General features: G+C 37.1%; 1 protein-coding gene across 2 annotated transcripts in view; it reads right to left on the bottom strand.

The window, feature by feature from the left end:
* Nucleotides 1-23,468, bottom strand: part of LOC150102965 (sorting nexin-14-like) — a 793,179-nt gene that overhangs the window by 384,354 nt on the left and 385,357 nt on the right. For both annotated transcript variants that reach the window (XM_090397844.1, XM_090397845.1), the window contains 2 exons: nt 14,118-14,173; nt 6,633-6,724 (listed from right to left, as the gene is read on the bottom strand). In XM_090397844.1, coding sequence (XP_090253970.1) covers nt 6,633-6,724; nt 14,118-14,173 — 148 coding nt within the window. The remainder of the gene's footprint in view (nt 1-6,632; nt 6,725-14,117; nt 14,174-23,468) is intronic.

A 23,468-nucleotide genomic window follows, 5' to 3' on the forward strand; every position in this document is an offset into this window, starting at 1 on the left:
ACCACCACCACCATCATCATCATCAAATTCCTGCCATGTACCCTAAAGGGGTGTACAGAATATGATAGTACTACATGAAAAAAATTACATCATTACTAACTTCCTATCTACAATTTTCCTCAAAATCAGTCTGTTACTTGTCAAGACTCCAAACATAATTAGATCTTATATTTCTATCGTCTAAGGCACATTGTACCGTATCAATCCATCTATATCTTGGTCTTCCTCTGGGTCATTTTCCTGCCGACCTGGCAGAGAACACTTGTTTTGCTAATCTTTCTTCGCCCATTCTGTTTAAGTGACCATACCACATGAGATTAGCTCTGCTAACGCATTCCTGGATGCTGACAATGTCAAGTTCTTTCCTAATATCCTCGTTTTTAATGATATTGCCATTGATGCCATCTGTTTACGCCTCTAATCTTTCTCAGGACTCTGATATCTGCAGTCTCTAGTCTTTGGTCAAGTGTTTTACTTCTCACCCAGCTCTCAGATCCATAAGTTAAAACTGGTTTGAACACTGTCTTGTATACAGCTAATTTGATGTTCCGACTAATTTCTCTCTTATTCCATATGAATTTATTCAATTGACTTCCTACCATACCAGCTTTGTTGATTCTGTTGTCTATTTCTATATTTAATTTACCATCTTCAGTGAAAATCGTGCCTAAGTAGCTGAAATGTTTCAATGTTCCACAAGTTCTATATTCACAACACAGTTGACATTTTCAATGATTCTGCCTATTTTCATTGTCTTTGTCTTTTTATTGCTGACCTTCATACCATATCTATTACAACAGTTATTCAATTTAGTCAGAGAATCTTGCAGACATGTAGTGGATTTATTTAGAAGTATAACATCATCCGCATAAAGCAAAGAGCTGACATTAACATCTCCAATTTTGATATCATGTTTAATACCACTTTCCTTCATAATGTGATCCATATAGATAATGAATAACAGAGGGGATAATGTACATCCTTGTCTCACACCAGATTTAACATTAAACCATCTTCCTGTACTTCCTTCAATTCTAACTGCTGACTTACAACTCAAATAAAGACTAAGTATTGCTTGATATAATGCCCAATTGACACCATATAACTGTAGCATATTGAATAGCTTCTCTCTTGGCACCTTGTCTTTTGTCAAGTGTTTTACTTCTCACCCAGCTCTCAGATCCATAAGTTAAAACTGGTTTGAACACTGTCTTGTATACAGCATGTCTTTTCCAAATCGACAAAACTTAAATACAGATTTCTGTTATATTCCTATGTTTTCTCGACTATTTGTCGTAAAGTGAAGATCTGAACCTGACAGCCTCTATTTGGCCTGAATCCAGCTTGTTCTTCACCAAGATTTTCTTCCACAATTCTTCTCAACCGTTTCTCAAGTATACTTGCATAGATCTTACCAGGAACACTCAGTAGGGAAATATCTCTGTAATTCTCACATTCAGTTTTATTTCCCTTTTTATATATGAGTACTATGAGAGCTCTACTCCAATCATCAGGAATTCGTCCCTTTGTCCAGGCTTTCTGAACTATGCAGTGCAGCCACTGTAAGATTCTTATACCACCATACTTCAGCATTTCTGGTCGAATATCATCTACTCCTGCTGCCTTTCCACATTTCAAGCCTTTGATAGATTTTTCTACTTCAAGTATGGATATGTATTCCTGACTGCATGCCTGGTCAGTGTGTTTTACTACTGTGCTGTCATCACTGCTTGTTTCATTTAGCAGTTTTTCAAAGTATTTGCTCCATACTTCAAGGATATCTTTTTCTCCCATTTTCATGTCACCTTTATCATCTCTAACTCCTTTTACAGCTCTCTTTCCTACATTCCTAAGCTTCTTCAACAACCTCCAGAATATTTTGCCACCTTCTTGATATTTAATTTCTATATTCTTACCAAAGTCCTCCCATGACTTTTGTTTAGCTAGTTTTACACAGTGTTTAGCATTCTTGCATTTGTCTCTGTATTCTCTAAGAGCACAAGCTGACTTATTTGACAGGAACTTTTGATATGCTTTCTTCTTTTCCTTCACTGCCTCTTTAACTTCCTGTGTCCACCAGGGAGTTCTGATTTTTTTATTGTTGCAGACAACCCCACCACATGCCTCTCTGGCAGAATCAATCAATGTTTTCTTCAGAGTTTGCCACTGAATCTCCAAGGTTTGATTCCTGTTCTCAAACTCTTTCATTTTTTCTTCAATAATCTTTGTTTATTTTAGTCTACAGTTCACATCTGAGAGCTGCTCAACTTTTATTCGCTTTAAAACTTTCTTACATGTTATTCTTTTCAATATGAAATTCAATTTTATCCTGCTCAAGACTAAATAGTGATCGCTTCCAATTTCAAATCCTCTGTACACGCTGGTGTCCTGCACCAGGGAGAAAACATCACTATCAACAATAACATAGTCAATGAGACTTTTCTTATTCCTTGCCTCTTCTTCTTCTTCTTCTGCAGCTTCTCCCACTTAAGTGGGGTCACTGTTTATTATGAGTCTCCTCCACACCTTCCTGTCTTGGGCTGTCACCACATCTAAGTTCTTCATCTTCAAGTCCTCTTCTACCAGCTCCCTCCATCTCTTCTTTGGCCGCCCACGCTTCCGCCTTCCTTGCACATCCATCTGCATGACCCTTCTTCCCACATATTCGTCCTCCCTCCTCATCACATGACCAAACCATCTCAACCTTGCCTCCTGTATTTTCGCTCCTAAGTTCGTAACTTTCACTGTTCCCCTCACATAGTCATTTCTCAGATGATCCTTTCTGGTCACACCGCACATCCACCTAAGCATTCTCATCTCTGCTACTTCCATCCTGCTAATGTTATTTTTCCTCAGGGCCACAGTTTCTATAGCATATGTCATAGCTGGCCTCACTACTGTCCTATAAATTTTGCCTTTCAGATTGATCGGCACCCTCTTATCACATAACACTCCAGCCATCTCCCTCCAGTTCTTCCAACCTGCTTGTATCCTGCATCCCACTTCCTTCTCACCTCCTCCATCTTCTTCCACTGTCGAACCTAAGTATCTAAAGTCTCTCACCTTCCTGATGACATTTCCTTCAAGCTCCAGGTCTGTCTCGTGGCCACCGCCCACTGCGCAACACATATACTCTGTCTTACTTCTGCTCAGTCTCATACCTCTCTCTTCCAGTACTTTTCTCCATCTTTCCAGTTTAGTTTCCGCTTCTTCTCTTGAATCTACACACAGCAAGATGTCATCTGCATACAACATTGTCCAAGGTGCATCTTCTCTCACCTCCTCTGTCACCACCTCCATCACAATATTAAACAGCAACGGACTTAATGCTGACCCTTGATGCAAGCCAACTGTTACTTGAAAACTTTCTGTCTGTCCCAAACAGGTCCGAACACTTGTCTTCACATTTCTGTACATTTCCTGCACCAACCTGACATATTTCTCCGGCACCTTCTTCTCCCTCAGACACCTCCAGACTTCTTGCCTTGGCACTCTATCGTATGCTTTCTCCAGATCAATAAATACCAGATGTAGCTCCCTTTGTTTCTCTCGATATTTTTCCATCATCTGTCGTAACCGAAAGATAGCATCTGTTGTTGATCTGCCAGGCATGAAGCCAAATTGTTCCTTTGCAATCTCCACCTCCTCCCTCAATCTACCATCAAGAACCCTTTCTAGGATCTTCATTGTGTGGGACATCAACTTTATTCCTCTGTAATTTTTACAGTCTTGTGCATCCCCTTTACCCTTGTAGATGGGAACAAGAGTACTCTCCCTCCATTCCTCGGGTATATTTTCCTGTTGGCAAACTTTCATGAACAGGTCCCACAGCAGGTCAATGCCCTCTTCCCCCAGTGCCTTCCATGCCTCCACTGGAATTCTGTCAGGGCCCACCGCTTTTCCATTCCTCATCCTCTTCATGGCCTCCATCACTTCCATTCTACTGATGTTCTGCACCATCCCCTCAGAAGGCTGCCCATCTCCTCTGTGAGTCCTTGCATTTTCCTCATTCAGAAGTCCCTCAAAGTATATTTTCCATCTGTTTCTTATGTCCACATCCCTCCATAATACTCTTCCTTCAGCATCTTTGATCTGCCTCACATGTAAGATGTCCTTAGCTGCTTTATTTCTACATTTCGCTAGTTGGTAAATTTTTCTCTGTCCTTCCTTTGTTTCTAATTGATCATACAGATCTTGATATGCCATGGCCTTCGCCTGTGCCACAACTCTCTTGGCTTCTTGCTTTCTCTCTTTGTACACCTCTCTGTCCTCATCCACTCTTGACTCATCCCACTTCTGCTTTGCCTTCCTCTTAGCTGTCACTGCCACTTGTACATCATTATTCCACCACCAACCCTCCTTCTGCTCTCTAATCTTTCCAGATGTCTCACCAAGCACCTCAATTGCACAGCTCAGGATTACTTTTGAATTATGTTTCCACCAATCTTGTACACTTTCCAGTCCATCCGAAATCCATCCATTATTATTAGCTTTGCACTTTTCTCCAAATTTTCCAAAAATATTTTTGTATGTCTCACAATCATTTCCTACTCTGCTATTTAGATCCCCAACAAGGACCAACTTTTCCTTTTTCATTGTGTCAGTTGCTTTTTCTAAAGCCTCAAAAAATTCCTCCACTTCTACCTTAGAACCTTCTGTGGGACCACAGGCACAAATAAGTCTCATTGTCCAGTTCCCCATTCTCATATTTGTCCACATTACTCTACTTGAGACTGACTGCCATTCAAGGAGATTAGCCTTGTATTTTGTGTTGAATACTATGGCTACTCCTTCTTTTCCTTGTTTGTCATTTCCTGAATATAACATTTTGTATTTATTGCTCAGAAAGATCTCACCAGATTTTGTCTTTTTTGTTTCAGTCACCCCTATTATGTCGATCTGGTACTTATCTAATTCCTCAGCTAGCTCCATTTCTTTGCCATTCAGGCTTCTTATGTTGATAGTACTGATTTTTAACTCTGGTGATGTTGAGTTGGGGTTTGTTTTCAGATTTGTTCCAGTAGCTGACTTTTCGCTGTTCGCCCTGGTTTCCTGACGAAAACAACGGGGGCCGTGTTTAACCGGGCGACGCCCCAGCCAGCATGAAATTTTGTCATGTCGTACCATCATTTTTTTATTTTGGTTTAACACCAATAAGAATACAATTTGGTCGGCTAAATCCCTAATTGCCAGCCCATCCTCGTTCGTTCAGTATCCAAGTAGATATCCAACAGGGTGCACCACGAGAAGGTGAGGATTGGACATTAGGTCAGAAGCCCTGGTCGGTTCTCCGCATTCCTTTAAAGGCTATGTGGAGGTCTCCTCTCAGTTATACAGCTTTGAAACCATCTTGTGGTCTCTAATCCTAACACTATATATTTATTTTCTGAGATAGTGTGGGTTATACAGTTGAATTTCTTGAGTGAAGAATTTGTGGAGACAAAAACACATGTGTTGGAATAATTATTTTACTTACAATTATTAAAATAACACTTGACGTTTTGACCTCTGTATCAAGGTCATCCATCACCAGGAAAACATACATGCACAGGACACAAGCTATACGACACTACACAAATTAAGATAAATCTAAAATGCTTTGTAAATCGTTTACCTAGCCTCACCTCTGGTGAAAAAAAAAATAAATAAATAAATGATACATAAATATAAATTAACAAAATAAAATAAATTTTTATACATATAAGTATAATAATATACGATGATAAAAAAAATAAATAAAAGTTTTATAATAGAACTAGATCAAATGCATTTCTACAGTCCTCTTATATTAAAATTTTCTTGTGTTATGGTTCTGCCATCATGTTCTGGATGCTATACTAGGGTGCAGATAGGTCCACTATATTCTTGGAATTACTAATCCATCGTTCTTGCTGAAATTAGAATGACTTGTCAGCATTGCAGAAGCTTCCTTGAATTTTCTTTCAAACCAGGTTTTGGTGCAGTGTAGGGACTTAGTGCCTTTCGAATTGTTTCTGTGACATGTTTGAAGTGCATGGTCTGACAGTCCTGCTTTACCATAGTGGACGAATTTAATGTGGATGTTTACGTTCGTCTTTTCTTATTGGGATAGTGCATCCTGTTTCCCCTATGCACGGTAGGTAGGAGGTGCACTGAATTTTTGTAAACCCATGGGTGGGCAAGATAGGGAAGGGGATCTTTGAATGAGCTGAGTATACTTTTAATTTTGCAGGAGGTTTGAAGGTTGCCATAATGTTGTATTTATGTAGAGTTATATTTTTTCTGATATTTCCCTAATATATGGTATGGGTATGGCATAATTGTAAACTTTTTTGCTTTTAATGATATTACTATGGAGGATCTTGTGATCTGTTTTTCTGTTGTAGCCACTTTTTAAAAATGTCTGACTAATGACTTCATATTCCTTCTTCAGCACCTACTCATTGGAAGAAATTGTAAGCATCCTCAAACATAGGGCACTATGTTTGAGGGTGCTTATTTATGTACTTATTACTTAGCATGAGAACCATTGCCTCTTTGTGAAAAACAGATATATTATCTTCAACTAAAGTATTCACTAAAACATTTTTGTTTAAAATAATATTATTTGCATTAATTCTTTAAAAAGTAACTTTTTTTTTTCCCCCACATACCTACATTTGCTGTAAACACTCCTTTAATTTTATTTCCTAGTTTGGACATTGTAGATGTGCCGTAATGTTCTACACCACCTCTTCTGGTTGTTCTTTAGAATAAAATTTTAAAACATAAAAAGTACTTAGTAGTCAAATATTATAAATATTTTATAATAATATTATGATTTCTGAAATATGATTCCATATAGCTCCTATTTCAATAATAATAATCCATTGCATTTCATACTCTTAAGTCTTACAACCTACCAAGTATACTTGGTTTTGGAACAAAGTATACTTGGTTGCAAAATTATTTTTAGGCATAAGATGGTTATTCTTATGCCTAAATATATATTTTTTTTAAATAATCTGTGTCTGTGTGTGTTCTCCAGGCTGGTTGCCAGACAAAAAAAAAAAGTTACAAGGAAAAACTACCACTCCATATGAGACTGGCTAACTCACCGTCAAATGAAATGCCATGATAAAGGTTCTTTGTGCACTAGATGGAGTTCAAGCCTGTGTCTTTTCAAATGGCTTCGTGAAAACCAACAGAGTCAGAGGATCTAGCTCCTCTTTTAAGATATTAATATTAACCAAGCTTCCTTGAAATGGAACTGGTTCAATATTAACCACCAATCAGTTAAACCATATTAATCAATTTATTTTCAAAGATACATAAATATTTAAAATTTTATTTAGGACGTTGATCAATGACTTGCCTTCATCAATGCCTTGAAATCAGAGATGTTGGAGGATTATGAGAGATTTCCACATATCATTTAATGTAAGTCCTTGATTTCTATTCAGAGAACCATGCGAATGAATAATTGCAAGAGATTCTTTTAGAAGTCTGGAGTATAAGTTTTCTTCTAAATGCTGCATGGTGGAAATATCTCCCTACTGCATGTTAGTAGTTGAGGTATGGTTGGCCAGAGCAGATCTTTCTTTTATGCACATCTCCAATATGGTCTTTCTTTCTCACCTCAAATCCATGGCTTGTCTGGCTTATGTATGCCAGACCACATGGGCATGGCACTTTACATACTCCCAGGTGTTTGTAAAATGGTCTGGCCTGTGGATTTGAGGTGAGAAAGAAAAAAAATAACATATTAGAGATGTTGGACATAAAAGAAAAGAAAGATTTGGTATAGAAAAGAGGCTGGTCATGCTCTCTAAGAGTGTCATGTATGAGTGAATAATAATAATGATTTCGATTTGGGGATCAACTGTTTCCAGATCACTAACCATACAGTAAACTGGGATATTTTCAACATGCCATATCCAGAAGAAAACTGTTACTCCAGACTTCTAAAATAATCTGTAGAAGTTACCATTACATGGTTCTTTGAACAGAAATCAAGGCCTTACATTAAATGAATCTGGAAATCTCTCATTAAATCCTTTGACACCTCAGATTTAATTTTACCAACAATTATATCCAGTCTTTACCTGACAGCTAATCCACACAAATTCACATTTGTGTTAAAGGATGAATCAAGTTATTTCTTCTATAACAGTTTTTCAGTGTTTGGAAAATTTCACTGTTATGAGTTCTTATAATTTTTTTTTTGTGTGTGTGCTTATTATAAACCCTGATAAATCAACCAGTTTGTTAGTGCAAGCAAAACTAGTCAGTTATAAGTTTCAAAAATAATTACTAATAAAATGTTGTTTAGTCTTTAAACAGTCACTACAATATGGCACTGGGCTGAAAGAAACATGAGTCTATTCTGCAAAACTGATCAGGTTCACATCCATATCAGAATACACTCAGGTCTCTCTTTATGCAGATTTGAAGTTATGCAGTGCACGCCCACAGATATGAGACCTTTCAACACTTCTGTGTATGTCAACAAAAGGAGAATCCATTCCGATAATAGGGTAATCCAGAGTTTCCCAAACTTTTCCTACAACAGAAACACTTCACAAATCCTGAAATTTTCATGGAACACCTTGGTTATTTTGTAATGTATTCATTAATAATTAATTGTTAATTTTGCTGATTTTTTATTATTAATTAATAATTAATTAAATTTGGCCCGATGGAGGAAAAAAGCACCGAAGAAAAGCAATTTCTTTGGAAACGAAAATTGCAATTTTAGATCGCTTAGCAAAAGGAGAAAGATCTACGGTGATTGGTAAACATTTTATAATAAATTTAGTTTAATCCTTTATTCAAGTGTGAGCAAACAAAGTTTGCGCCTGAAAGTATCTTCAGGACTGGGGTAAGGTGGTACAACACCAGGGCACTCCTTGCAAAGGTGGAGCAAGCTACCAACACTCCTATCTCAGTATCTCCCATAATGCAAAACACATCTCCTTGCAGATATGTCTAATGTTATGCATTAAGGGAAGGGCCACAACCCAGACTAGTTTCAATCTTTATTGAAGTCTCTTCAGTGGGAGCCAGGCCCAAGTGGAGATACCAGGCAGAAGCATTAGCAGGTCATCTCTACCTATAGGAGTTGCCAATTGGTGTGCCACCCTTTTTTATAAATTACTCTGGATTTAGAGAAAGATGTTGGAAGTTTATTTTTCACTTGGTTAGAGTATAATAAATTTAGTTTAATCCTTTATCCAAGTGTGAGCAAACAAAGTTTGTGCATGAAAGTATCTTCAGGACTGGGGTAAGGTGGTACAACACCAGGGCACTCCTTGCAAAAGTAATTTATTAAAAAAGGGTGGCACACCATTTGGCAACTCCTATAGGTAGAAATGACCTGCTAATGCTTCTGCCTGGTATCTCTACTTGGGCCTGGCTCCCACTGAAGAGACCTCAATAAAGGTCGAAACTAGTCTGGGTTGTGGCCCTTCCCTTAATGCATAACATTAGACGTATCCGCAAGGAGATGTGTTTTGCATTATGGGAGATACTGAGATAGGAGTGTTGGTAGCTTGCTCCACCTTTGCAAGGAGTACCCTGGTGTTGTACCACCTTATCCCAGTCCTGAAGATACTTTCAGTCACAAACTTTGTTTGCTCACACTTGGATAAAGGATTAAACTAAATTTATTATACTCTAACCAAGTGAAAAAAAAAAAACGGTAAACATTTTAATTTAGGCAAATCTACTATAAGAGCAATTAAAAAGAATGAAGTAGCAATAAGAAAATCTGTCATTTCTGGCACAAAACAACGTGCCAAATTATCATCGCTCAAGAGACGCTTTATTAGAAAACACGGAATGAGCGCTCATAATTTGGATTGAAGAATTAACTCAAGGGGGAATTCCTATAAGTGGTTATTTAATTAAAGAAAAAACTCTTCAGTTTTATGAACAGATGAAGCAATTGGAGTAGTCTACTTCTGCTTCCTAGGCTGATAAAGAATTTTCGGCTAGCAAAGGATGGTAAACTGGGTTTTTAAAAAGGAATGCACTTCATAACGTCAAGATTACAGGCAAGGTTGCAGCAGCAGATGAAGAAGCAGTCAAAAATTTTTAAGAGAAGTTAGCCAAAATTATTGAAGATGGTGGATATTGTCCCGATGAAGTGTTTAATGCTGACAAAACAGGATTGTTTTGGAAGAAAATCCTAGTCGAACTTACATCACAAAGTCTGAGAAAAAAGCAAGTGGGTTTAAAGCAAGCAAAGATCGAGTAACGTTGTTACGTTGTAGCAATGCATCAGGAGATCGAATGTCGAAACCACTCCCAGTAAATCGATTTCTAAGACCATGTGCTCTAAAAGGCAAAGATCTAAAATAGCTGCTGGTACAGTGAATGGCTAATACAAAGGCCTGGGTAACAACTGCTGCATTTACTGAATGGTTCAATAATTGCTTTTTACCAGAAGTGGAAAGATACATGAAGCAAAAAGCTGTCGATTTTTAAAGTTTTATTAATTGTTGCCAATGTACCAAGTTATCTGCATTTAGAACATCCAAATGTGCAGGTAGTGTTTTTTTTTACACCCAATGCAACAAGCATTATTCAGCCATTAGATCAAGGCATAATTTCTACTTTTAAAAAAATATTACACTAAGTACACTTTTCAATTTATATTGGATAAACTAGAAAATGAATCATTAGCAGTAACTGACGTTTGGAAAAAATTTTCTATTTTGGACTGCTTAGATCATGTTGCATCTGCTATCACTGAAATAAGACCACAAACTTTAAATGCTTGCTGGAAAGCAGCTTGGCCTGGATGTATTGCAAACAGTGCAACCATGCAAATATCATGTGGATAATGCCTTAAGTTTCGATGATATTATTGGATACTGATTAACTTTAGATATCGTCGAAGATCCAGAAAACGATAGTGAAACGGAAGAAAAACCTGTCTCCCTCACTGCAAATATAATTCGAGAAGGTCTTGAACTGTGCAATAAATTGGAAAATCGTTTTTCTTTTTAATGACACAAATTCTGAACGAGTCTTTAAATTCCAATGTGAGCTGAAGAACTGTATGTCTGGATATTGCGAGCTGTATAAAAAATTAGTGAAATCATCATCGCAACGTTTAATCCCTGATTACATTGTCAGAAGAAAAAAATCAGCACAGAATGAGGGTAAAGCTAATTCTGTTTGTGAAGAACCATTGCCTTTACCATACAGATCTGATGCGCTGACCATCTTTTCTGGTGATGAAAGTGATTTTGCACCAGTTCACAAATGTTGCTGAATATTATCTAATAGTGATGATAATTCTGATGACAAAATGTTAAAAAAAAAAGCATTCTTATTTTCCTGAATTTTCATAAACTTTTTTTTATGTGATTTTAGGTTTATTTTAATTCATTGCTTTGGTTTTATGCGGTTTTAGAAAATTATGGAACGTATCCCTGGTTTTTCAACGTAAGTTAAGCCTTTTATGTGGGATTTTTTCTATGCGGTTTTCTGTGGAACATATCTACTGCATAAAAAGAGATCCGAGTGTACATCATAACCATCATATCTTTGCTAGCAGAGTTTCCGAGGCATCCAATCAGAAAAGGGTGTAGCATGATTTGGTGGTCCATATCACAGACTTCCAATTTCAGCATTGATTATACTATACAGTCAACCCTCCTATAACGCGATTAATTCGTACCACGTTATATGGAAACCGTGTTATAAGAAACTCAGATTTAACGTGTAAACCAGGTTAATTCGTGCCGCGTTATATGGAAACCGCGCTATAAGAAACTCAGAATTAGTACGAATCAGATTGATTCGTACCGCGTTATATGGGAAGCACCCTTTAAATGATTTAAAATTTGGATTTTGTCCTCAAGAGATATAAACTTTCTTTTTAACTGTTTTCTTGTTTCTTTTGTGTGTCTGACATTATACAAACCTGGGGTTAACAATTATTTTATTATTATTATATTACAACAAATAAAAAATAGTACCTACAGTATTGTGTAATGTTGTCCAATTACGATAACACAAATTAAGGGAGCAAAAGGCACTTTACTGAACACTAATCGTGATATGTATGTCTGCACGGATTTACAGACAGTTCCCTACTAAGTTGCACTTAAAATTGATGACAAAGTGGGTGGTTGCAACAGCGAAAGTTCGGCAGCGCTATTGGATAAAAAAATTCACACAAATACGCAACAGCCAATCATACGGTCTATTTTAAGCATTAAAACAGAGCACTGTGAACAATCTCGCATTGTTTCTTTGCTTATAGGGGAATTCCCTGATAACTGAAATTGGAAAATGGTGATGTACCTTCACCAAAAAGAAGGGAATTCCCTGTTAATTTCAACTGTAAAAATTTAACACATAGATAAATTCATGCTATAGAGAATCTTCTTAAACCAATTAAGTTGATGGAATGTTGTTGAACGGAAACCGCATTATAAGAGTACAGCGTTATAGGAGGGCTGTCACAATTTTGGCTCCGCGTTATATGGAAACCGTGTTATAAGAGTACCGCGTTATAGGAGGGTTGACTGTATAGTCTTTGCTACTGCCCTTTCATTAAAACAGAATGGGTAACTCTTTATATAATGCCATATTACAAATCTGATATCTACAGCTTATTTTGGAGATGTAGTTGTTATCAGTATCAGAAAATTACCTCTTCTGAGTTCATAAGTTATCTATATACCAGACAGTACACAGATATAGAATCAACTTCAAGAAAATATCTGTTTGCTTTATAATGCAGCATAGGCCACATGATGACAGGCATGTTCTAATACTTATTCCAAACTGATGTGTGCACATGCATGCACATGATGCCAAGTGAGTGAAAAGTTTAACCACATCCCATGTGGATACAACACTGAAATTTTTCAGAGCCAGAAGGTTTTAATATTTGCTGATGACAAAATTCTCAAAACTTTATTTTTTCACTTTTACTATACCCAAAAGAATTTTGAATTTTCCAAAATGAGACTTTGCACTGGATTTCAAAATGACTTGAATAGACTTCTCGGTTTTCAACTGAAAAGTCAGTTATCACTTTTAAATAAAAATCATAATTGCCTTATTATTTTTATTGAAAAAATCAATAAAACCTTGCTTTAAATATAACATTTCTCCAAGCTACTTTAGGGCACCAATAAGCAGGTCTGGTCTCACACCAGGTGAAAAAATCCATCTATCATGTGGAAAAAAAAATCTTTTAGTCAATGAACTTATTCACCATATACACACACCAAACCAGATGAAAAGTACGACAGTTCCATCTATAATTCAGGTGTTATTTCCTGGTAGCAGATACTGGCATTGAAATTTATGCACTACAGTCTCTCTCTCTCTCTCTCTCTCCCCATTCCTAGAAACATGGAAAGTGATGATATATAACTACATTCGTAGTTAATTTTTCTTAAATTAATTTGCATATAATTAGTTGGCATAATTATTTATTGCTTTGTTATGTTGCTAATGTTTTGTTATTATTAGTTACTTAAAAATTACAATATTTAAAATAAAATTACTAATGAAATATCTGTGTAATCAGTTTCTGGATCTCTTGCTCAGGTTAGTTTTCTGGTCTTCCTGTATCTGTCGTTAAAGTGTTGTCAACAGCTTATTTGGATGATGTAATCTTTTTACCATTATCCGAAAGTTAACTCTTTCTGAGTTTAGTTATCTATGTATGTAACTCTCTGGACAGAATAACTTATCAAGGGGATATCCTATGTGGTGTTCTTCAGACTGGTTTTAAAAGCAAACCTTCAGAAAACAGAAGCAATTAATTTATCTCCATTCCTTCAACTAAGTGAAAGAATGGAGATAAATTAATATCTAGGGGAAATTACAGGTCAGCTCCAATGGCAGGGACTAAGCATCACACAATATAATAATTTGCACCACTACCATCTGAAAGTCCATTTGAATACACATATTTAGTCTATTTGAATACACAATGCCTAAATGTATAAACACCTGAGTTAGTTCAAGTGCTTACTTATTCAGCCTTTACAGTGTATTCATAGTCTTGATCTAATTATTCCTATTAAACACTATTCCATGTACTATTTTTAAATAAGCAAGTCATGTATTACAGGAAAAAAAATGCAAATATAATTTCTAGAATAATTTTTCACAGAGATTCTTACTTATGATTTTTTGATACTGCAGTACTCCATCTTTCACCACATAATAAGCTGAAGTACTAAGAAAAAAAAAGAAAAAAAAAGAAGATCAATATATTAAGTGGCAATCATAACATTTTCTGATATATATCAATCAAAAGTAAACTATCAGTTTTAATTAAATTTCTGGTTATCCCAGAAGGATAAATAAATCAAGAATAATTTTTGATTACACAGAAGAAATTGTATTCTTGTTTTCAGTATTACATTGAAGAGTAAATAAATTTTCCTAGATGAATGTCAAAGTGGGCAATACCTTTGATCGCCAGCCAAGTAAGTCCAAATTTCACACTGATTTAGACATCAGATCAGTGAGAGTCTTTAGTAAGTAGACTTCTTTCAATGTCCAGTGAAGTGAAGGCATGAAGTGGCCTGAAAAAAACTCATGTTTAGTCTCTTTAGTCAGAGTTTCTAGATTATCTAACTCAGAGCCTACTCATGTCACAAAAGTTTGCTGCATATTTCCAACCTTTCTTGGCATTGAAATTGAAACTGGCATTGGGTTGGACTGACAAAAAAAAAAAAAAAACAGTTCACAGATCAAATTATATTCATCAATGTTTTCCATACACTGAAAACCTTCCGCTGTAGTCATGGTATCCACAGGCTTGAGCACTTACACTGAAGTCCCAATAACGTTCAAAACACACTGAACCAGAAAATATCTTAAATATTATAATGAATGAGAATATATTCTCCTTTATGGTAGAGGAAAGTATGCAAGCAACTATTCTCAGTATACAAAATGCATACCAACACAAATATAATTTCAGGCATGAATACCTGTTTGCATACATGAATGGCTGTTTGAATGGTGATAGTAGGGAAGTAACTCAATGAGGCAAAATCGTGCAAGAACATATCATCCAGGTGGAGATATTGCAGTAATATGTGAGGCAAAGGCTTATATGGAAACCAAGGTAAATGAACTGAAGGTGCATAGCATATTACAAAAACCTTGATGAATACAGCTATGGTATTAGATGGTATGCCAGCTCGAGTTTTATGAGAAGGTACTAGAGATTTGGCAGTACCTTTGGCCACGTCTAATTTAAGTCTCAACTCTTGGTTAGTCCCAAGGAAGTGGAAAGAGGGAAAAATAGTTCCACTGCATAAAGGAGGCTCCAAGACCGGTGTAACAAATTACGAACCGATCAGCATATATGGAGTCATAGTCAAGGTACTGGAGAAGTTAGTTAAGAGCAAAATACAGAATGGATAGACAGAAAGGGGATACTACATGGTTTTGTGTATGGTAGGTCATGCTTTGGTAATTGCCCATGTTATATAATACAGTAACGGTTGAGTCTGATACAGGTAATGTGTTTACAGTGATACTGCTGGACTTTGCAAAGGCTTTTGACAAGATACTGTATGGAAGTTTATTTTGCACTTGGTTAGACCATAATAAATTTAGTTTAATCCTTTATCCAAGTGTAGGCAAACAAAGTTTGTGCCTGAAAATATCTTCATCTTCAGGACTGAGGCAAGGTGGTACATCTCTTGGCAACTCGTAGCAAAGATGGACCAAGCTTTCATCACTCCTTGTCTTAGTATCTCCCATAATGCAAAGCACATCTCCTTTCAGACATGTATAATGCTATGCATTAAGGGAAAGGCCACTACCCAGGCCAGTTTCAACCTTTATTGAGGTCTCGTCAGTGGGAAACAGACCCAGAAGTGGTGATACCAAGGCAGAAGCAATGGAGAAGTCATATTTACCTATACGAGTTGCCAAAGGGTGTACCACCTTATTATTAAATTACTCTGGATTTAGAGAAAGATGTTGGAAGTTTATTTTCCATTTGGTTAGACTATAATAAATTTAGTTTAATCCTTTATCCAAGTGTAGGCAAACAAAGTTTGCGCCTGAAAATATCTTCAGGACTGAGGCAAAGGGTACATCTGTTGGCAACTCATAGCAAAAGTGGACCAAGCTTCCATCACTCCTTGTCTTAGTATCTCCCATAATGCAAAGCACATCTCCTTGCAGACATGCATAATGCTATGCATTAAGGGAAGAGCCACTACCCAGACCGATTTCGACCTTTATTAAGGTCTCGTCAGTGGGAGGCAGACACAGACAGAAGTGGTGATACTAAGGCAGAAGCAATGGAATCTAACCAAGTGTAAAATAAATGTATAGGTAAATATGACCTCTCCATTGCTTCTGCCTTAGTATCACCACTTTTGGGTCTGCCTCCCACTGATGAGACCTTAATAAAGGTCGAAACCAGTCTGGGTAGTGGCCCTTCCCTTAATGCACAGCATTATACATGTCCGCAAGGAGATGTGCTTTGCATTATGGGAGATACTAAGACAAGGAGTGATGAAAGCTTAGTCCACATTTGCTATGAGTTGCCAACAGATGTAGCACCTTGCCTCAGTCCTGAAGATATTATCAGGCACAAACTTTGTTTGCCTACACTTGGATAAAGGATTAAACTAAATTTAATATAGAGGGTAGTTGATGGAAAGATATCAGAGAGTAGTTTATTCATGAGTAGAGTTCCGTAAAAGTCTCGTGACTAGTAATGTGCCACAGGACTATGGTCTTGGGCTTCTACTATTTAATTTGTACATTAATGATACAGGAAAGGATCTGAGAGGAACTATTCAGTTATTTGCCTATGAGGTAAAATTGAGTACAGCAACAGTTAATAAAGATGTTAAAATTTTGTAGGATGATTTGGATAGACTGGCAGTCTAGGCAAAGGAAAATGGATATCACTTCAATGTGGCAAAGAGTAAAGTTACACATTTTGGGGTAAAAAGATTACCAGCTGTGTACCACATTGATGGAACTGTACTCCAAGAAATTGTTGATGTTAGTTAAAGGAAATTAAAGTTTAGAGGGCATATTGCAAAAGTGACTAAAGCAGCTCAACAGATTATTTGGTTACTGAAGAATACCCTGATAAGCAGAGACAAGCAGGCTATTATTATTATACCTCTTTATAGAGCCTTGGTAAGACCACATCTTACCAAGACTACAATATGCAGATCTTGTCACCTGGGTTTCTTGGGGATGAGGTGGAGAGGATCCAGAGGCGAGTGACCAAGATGGTAGCAGGTCTGTGGAATGAACCTGCTGAGAATAGGTTGAAGATATGTGGGTTATAGAAATTAGTTGACAGGCAGAAAAGGGGGTGATATGATTGAGACATACAAATTACTGAAGGGTTTATGCAAGATTAATACAGAGGAAATTTTTTTAGAACAGATCTGGTGGTGGTAGAACTAGGGCCACCCTTGGAAACTCAGCAAAAGTGTAGTTAGCAAGGGTCTTAGAACTAGGTTTTTTTGCTTGGAGAGTGGTTAATGAGTGGAATAGGATGTCGGAGTCTGCTGTGGGTGCCATGACTGTGAACGAGTTCAATGCAATGTGTGATAGATACTCTGCAAATGTTTGTTGGATAGTGCTTCGCAATGTTTAGGACCTTCTTCAATGAGGCTAAGGATTCATGGAGTCTAAGGATTCCATGGAATAGCTTGCAATAATAATAATAAAACATTTGTGTTATATTATGATGGAAAACAAGAATACAGTTTCCTGTATACTACAATAAAGTATCAAATAGTTAATATTATTACTGATGGTTGTCAGCCTGATTTGAACTCACAGGTTGTGAGTTCAAATTCTATGTTGGATTTCAATTCAGACTACTGGATATGATGGATATGGTTTAACTGTTCAGAGAAATCTGAAGTTCATCATCAGATTCATGCTAAATAACAAAAATGATACAGGGAGAACATAACTGAAAAACTGCTCTTCAAGATGACATGTATAAGAATGAGAAAACTTGGTGAGATATTCTTATCAATTCTGTTCCATTTTGCATCAAAGTATATGCAAAAGAGTCCAACTACATGACAAGGTGTAAGTCCTGTACTATCAGGAGAAAACTGTTTTTTTAAATGCTGATTAACACGGCTTTACAGATTATGCAAAATCCTACTCACTATGCAAAAGATTTAGCCCAAGACCTCCCCACACCATTTTTTAATAATATGCCCTAATAAGTCGATAAGAGTTCCACAAATTAATTAACCTGTTCCTTTGACTTCCAATATGGAGACATGCTTATCAACAAGAAGTAGTTTTATTAAAATAACAATGGCAGATATTTTGCAAATTTCAGCAGTGTAGCATAAAACACATATTGAAGAAACCATTGGATTAGGCAATGTGAATGCAATCAAACAAGGTTAGTTACCATTATCATATTCTGTAGCATAAAAGAAGAGTGAGAAAATGAAGTTTGGGAGTCTGCTGCCAAGTTATGATAGAGGTGAACTGGGAAGCAGAGCGATGATAGTTAATAAATTAATATGCAAATTGTACAGAAGATGGCCTGAGTTTGATGAACAAAAAGATTTGTACAATGCTATTGGACCGCACTTAAATGGAATCGGAGTTAGATGTCTAGATAGAGCTATGTCACTGAGAGTGTCGAAATACACAAAATCAGGAAAACTTAAGCAATTAGGGTGGATGTAAACGAGTATGTGTGAAGGCAGAATGTAGTATCTCAGGCAACAACTGAATGGGATAGTCAATTCAGGTTGTAAAGGTGTCTGCAGTTTCTTGCTACAGTTTCTTTATACTAACACTAAAAGTATCAGAAATAAGAGAGAGAGTAGTGTCTGGCATTGGTTAGCAACCTTACCAAATGTTACAGGAAATAGCAAGAGTTGGCAAACAGCAGATGACATAGTTACAAAGATAGAATGTGATGGGTTTAGTATTTTCAGGGAAGACAGAGTAGACAGGACAGCAGGGGTGGTGGAGTACTGCTGATGATAACAGATGAATTGCAGCCAACAAGAGTAGGAGTCATTTGGGCAGACGGCAGCTCTTTTGTCAATAGGATGTGAGTTGAGGCCAACAGGACAAAATATAAAATTGATTGTTGCTATGGGCCAGGAGTGCCAGGGATAATATGAAACACATGTATCAGCAGATTAGTACAATGAGTGCAAGTAGAGTAATTATTATGGGAGACTTCAATTTCAGAGACACAGATTGGAAGGAGGAAAGATCAGCAAGGAAATGGAATTTATACACTTACTGAGAGATAATTACTTGAAACAGAATGCGACAAAGGGGACTTGGGATACGAGCATGTTGGATCTTGTTATAGATTTGGAAGACATGTCCATAACTAAGGTGACCACATTGCTTCCAGAAATATTGGAAGTTTTTTTTCACTTGGTTAGACTATAAATTATATATTTAGTTTAACCTTTATCCAAGTGTAAGCAAACCAAGTTTGTGCTTGAAGTATCATCAGGAGTGGGGCAACTCATAGCATAGGTGGACTGAGTTCTAATCACTTTCCTTAGTCTCCCATAATGCAAAGCACATCTCCTTGCAGACATGTATAATGCTATGCCTTTCAGGGAGAATAGAGAAGATAGAATGGGGAAAGGAGGAGTACTGTTGAAGATAGCTGATGAGTTGCAGCCAAAGAAAGTAGTATATCAAGAGGATAGACATGTGAATGATAGTTCATTTGAAGCAGTCTGGTGTGAAATAGTGATCAACGCAACGAAATATACAGTTGGTTGCTGCTATAGGCCGGGGGGGGGGGGTACAGGGGGTGATATTGAATTCATGCATCAGCAAATTAGTGCAATGAGTGCAGAGTTAGGGATTATTATGGGGGATTTTAATTATGGTCATATCAAATGGAAGGAGGAAATATCACGTGGCAAAAAGGAAATGGAATTCCTACATCTTCTATGAGATAATTACTTGAAACAGCACATAACAGAAGGGACACGTGTATGAGAGTGTTGGACCTAGTCATTGGTTCAGAGGATATATGCATAAATACGGTGTCCTCATTACCTCCAATTGGTGATAGCGATCATGTGGTATTAACTTGGGAGGTTGCAAAATTTGTGGATTTCTCTCTTAAGAAGGGGAATATATGGAACTGCAAGTTAGGCAATTATAACAAGCTTCAGAGTGAGCTTACAGTCATCCCATGGCAGAACATATTACAGGGGAAAGATGTAAGCAGTGCATGGAATAAAATCAGCGGGTATCTGAGGAAGGCAATATCAGATTGTGTCCCACCATAGTCAGGAAGACAAACAAGGTAGGCGTGAGATGGATGAGTAGTAGTATCAAGCTTGATCTGTAAAAAAAGAAAATGTTATGGAGAATTTACAAGGAGAAAGGTGATCATTACATGGCTCAAGCTAGGAAGGTTACCAACATAATAAGAAAAGCTAAATCAGATTATGAGAAGACCTTAGCCAAGGAGATCAAGGGTAAACCAAAAGAGTTCTTCCACTATGTGGCAAGTAAAAGGAAGAATGACTTCGGAAGGATGACTTTAGTGGGTGTTGATGGTATTGAGGTGACCAATTCAGATGTAATAGTAAAATTACTGAGTGATCACTTTTCGAAAGTCTATCACCCAAGTGAGGATATCTCTGTACCTGTAGCAACAACTAATGTGAGAAATGAAGTTAACAAATCAGAGGTACTTAGTATATTGCAGAATTTAAATGCAAACACTGCTGTAGGTTTAGATGGAATATTAGCTCAGGTGTTGCATGAATGTGCAAAGGAATTGTCAACGCCTCTTACTTGGTTATTTAACTTAAGTTTGAACTCTGGTATAGTCCCTAGGGAGTGGAAGGAAGGCAAAGTAGTTCCTTTGCATAAAGGTGGCTCTAAAACTGCAGTAGTTAATTACAGACCAATCACCATCTCGAGAGTGGTGGTAAAAGTATTGGAAAAGTTGGTTAGAGACAAAATTCAAGAATGGGTGGATCAGGATGATACTTTATAGGGGTCAACATGGTTTTATTAAAGGTTGATCCTGCCTTAGCAATTTATTAACTTTTTATAATAGAATGACATCTAAGTTGGACAAAGGAAATGGCTAGTGGTACCTCTGGATTTTACTAAGGCTTTTGACAGGATACCCCCCATGGAATACTGTTGCGCAAATTGAAGCAGATGGATACTAAACTGTTGATATGAATAAGAGAATGGCTCAGGGAGAGATACCAGAAAGTGGTGTATGGAGGAGCAGTGTCCAGGATGAGGCAGGTGACCAGCAGTGTGCCTCAGGGCTCTGTACTTGGGCCGTTATTGTTTAATTTGTACATAAATTATATAGGATATGGCTTAAAGGGAGATATTCAGTTGTTTGCTGATGATGCAAAGTTGAGTAGTAGCGGAATAAAAAAAATCAAGCTGATGTTGAGAGTTTGCAGGATGATTTAAATAAGCTGACAAAATGGGAAAAGGTAATGGATGTCAGTTCAATGTGGAAATATGTAAAGTTCTGCATTTTGGGATTCAAAGATTACCAGCTGTGTTGATTGAACAGTACTCCAAGAGATTGATGGGGCTACAGACTTGGGGATGTTGGTGGATAGGGAGATGAAGTTCAGGGGACACAATGCTAAGGTGTCCAAGATTGCACATAGGATTACTAGGTTATTGAGGAACACACTAACATCTAGAGATAAAGAGGTTATTATTCCCATTTATAAGGCATTGATACTTCCACATTTGGATTACTGTATTCAGGTCTGGTCACCTGGATTCCTTGGAGATGAGGGAGGTTGTGGAGAGGGTTCAGAGGAGAGTGACTAAGTTGGTGAGTGATGTAAAAAATTCTTCCTACATTGATAGACTGAGAGCCTGTGGATTGCAGAGGTTTGTTGATAGGTGGAGAAGAGGGGATATGATAGAAATATTTAAATTACTAAAAGGTTTTTATAAGATTGATGCAGGGGAAATGTTTCAGCTGTGTGATAGTAATGGAAGAACAAGATGTCATCCCTGGAAATTAAGGAAAAGTGTGGTTAACAAGGGTGTGAGAACGAGGTTTTTCACCTGGAGGGTGGTGAATGAGTGGAATGCATTGCCTGATTCAGTTGTGAGTTCTTCGTTTGTAAATGAATTCAAGAAGTAACATGATAGATATTGTTTTGATAGTTTGGGTCTCCCGCAACGAGTCTACTGACTCCATGGAAATGCCCGTAATAATAATAATAATGCCACTGAAGAGACCTCAATAAAGGTCGCAACCAGTCTGGGTAGTGACTCTTCCCATAATGCATAGCATTAATCATGTCTGCAAGGAGATATGCTTTGCATTATGGGATACTAAGGAAAGTGATCAGAACTTAGTCCCACCTTTGCCACGCAAGTTGCCCCAGTCCTGAAAATACTTCAGGGGTAAACTTTGTTTGTTTACACTTAGGTAAAGAATTAAACTAAATATATAATTTAGAGTCTAACCAAGTGAAAAAAAACTTCCAATATTTCTCTAATCTAGAGTAATTTAATAATAAGGTGTGACAGCTTTTGGCAACTGGCATATGGAAATATGACTTCTGCATTGCTTCAACCTTGGTATCACCTCTGGGTCTGGCTCCCACTGAAGAGACTTTCGGCAAGATAAGTACTTTGGTTTTCTTTCGTTTGCTTTTCACTTTAATTTATTTTACTGCTGCTAGTGGGTTTCGTCCCCACTAGCACTGGTTTCTTTTAATAAATATTACAATTGCTGGTAGTGCAGTTAATATCTGCATTATGCAATTACTTTTAGTAGTGTCACAGCCGCCATTTATAGTAGCTCAAACAAACATTTGCTGGTGGTGTAGAATTATTTCTGTATCATGGGATTATTTTATTCCCAGTCTTACGACTGAGTTTTTTTTTTCTTCCAATTAAAAGCAGGGGTTAGAGTCTTTTCCCCACTTGAGATAAAGGTACCAATTCCTCCAAGGGTGCAAACTCTAGGAATTGAAATTCCTGGAGGTGTAGAAGTGAGATGGGTAACTAAGACTTTAAAAGAGATAGTTGATGGAAATAAGATTTATTCTTTCATCCCTTATGGCAGAGGGAAATATTTAATTGTAGTTAAAGATGTGGAAATAAGGGACAAACTATTACAGGGTTTTACTTCCGAAGGCAGCACAGTTATTCCTGTAATGGTCGGGAGCCAGGTAAAAACAGTAAAAATCGAAAGAAATCGATGGAATATATAGAGAATAGTAATGAAATTCTTATACAAACATTTTCAAAATGGGGTAAGATTAGTAATATACAAAAGGGTTTGTCAAGTGAAGATCCAAATTGGTTTTCTGGTGATGTCACCTTCACAATGGATATGAAGACACCGTACCAAATTTTGTCAGCATCGGTACAACCAGAGTTATGGTAAACTATCCCGAAGTACAACATCAATGCCTGCGTTATGGTTCATACGATCACTTAGGTGGTAACTGTCCCAAATCTAAATGTTTCAACTGCATGAAGATCGGACATATTGC

This window comes from Typopeltis vanoorti, chromosome 9, assembly GCF_054136105.1.
Source record: "Typopeltis vanoorti isolate ZY-2024b chromosome 9, IOZ_Tvanoo_1.0, whole genome shotgun sequence".
Taxonomy (NCBI): Eukaryota; Metazoa; Arthropoda; class Arachnida; order Uropygi; family Thelyphonidae; genus Typopeltis; species Typopeltis vanoorti.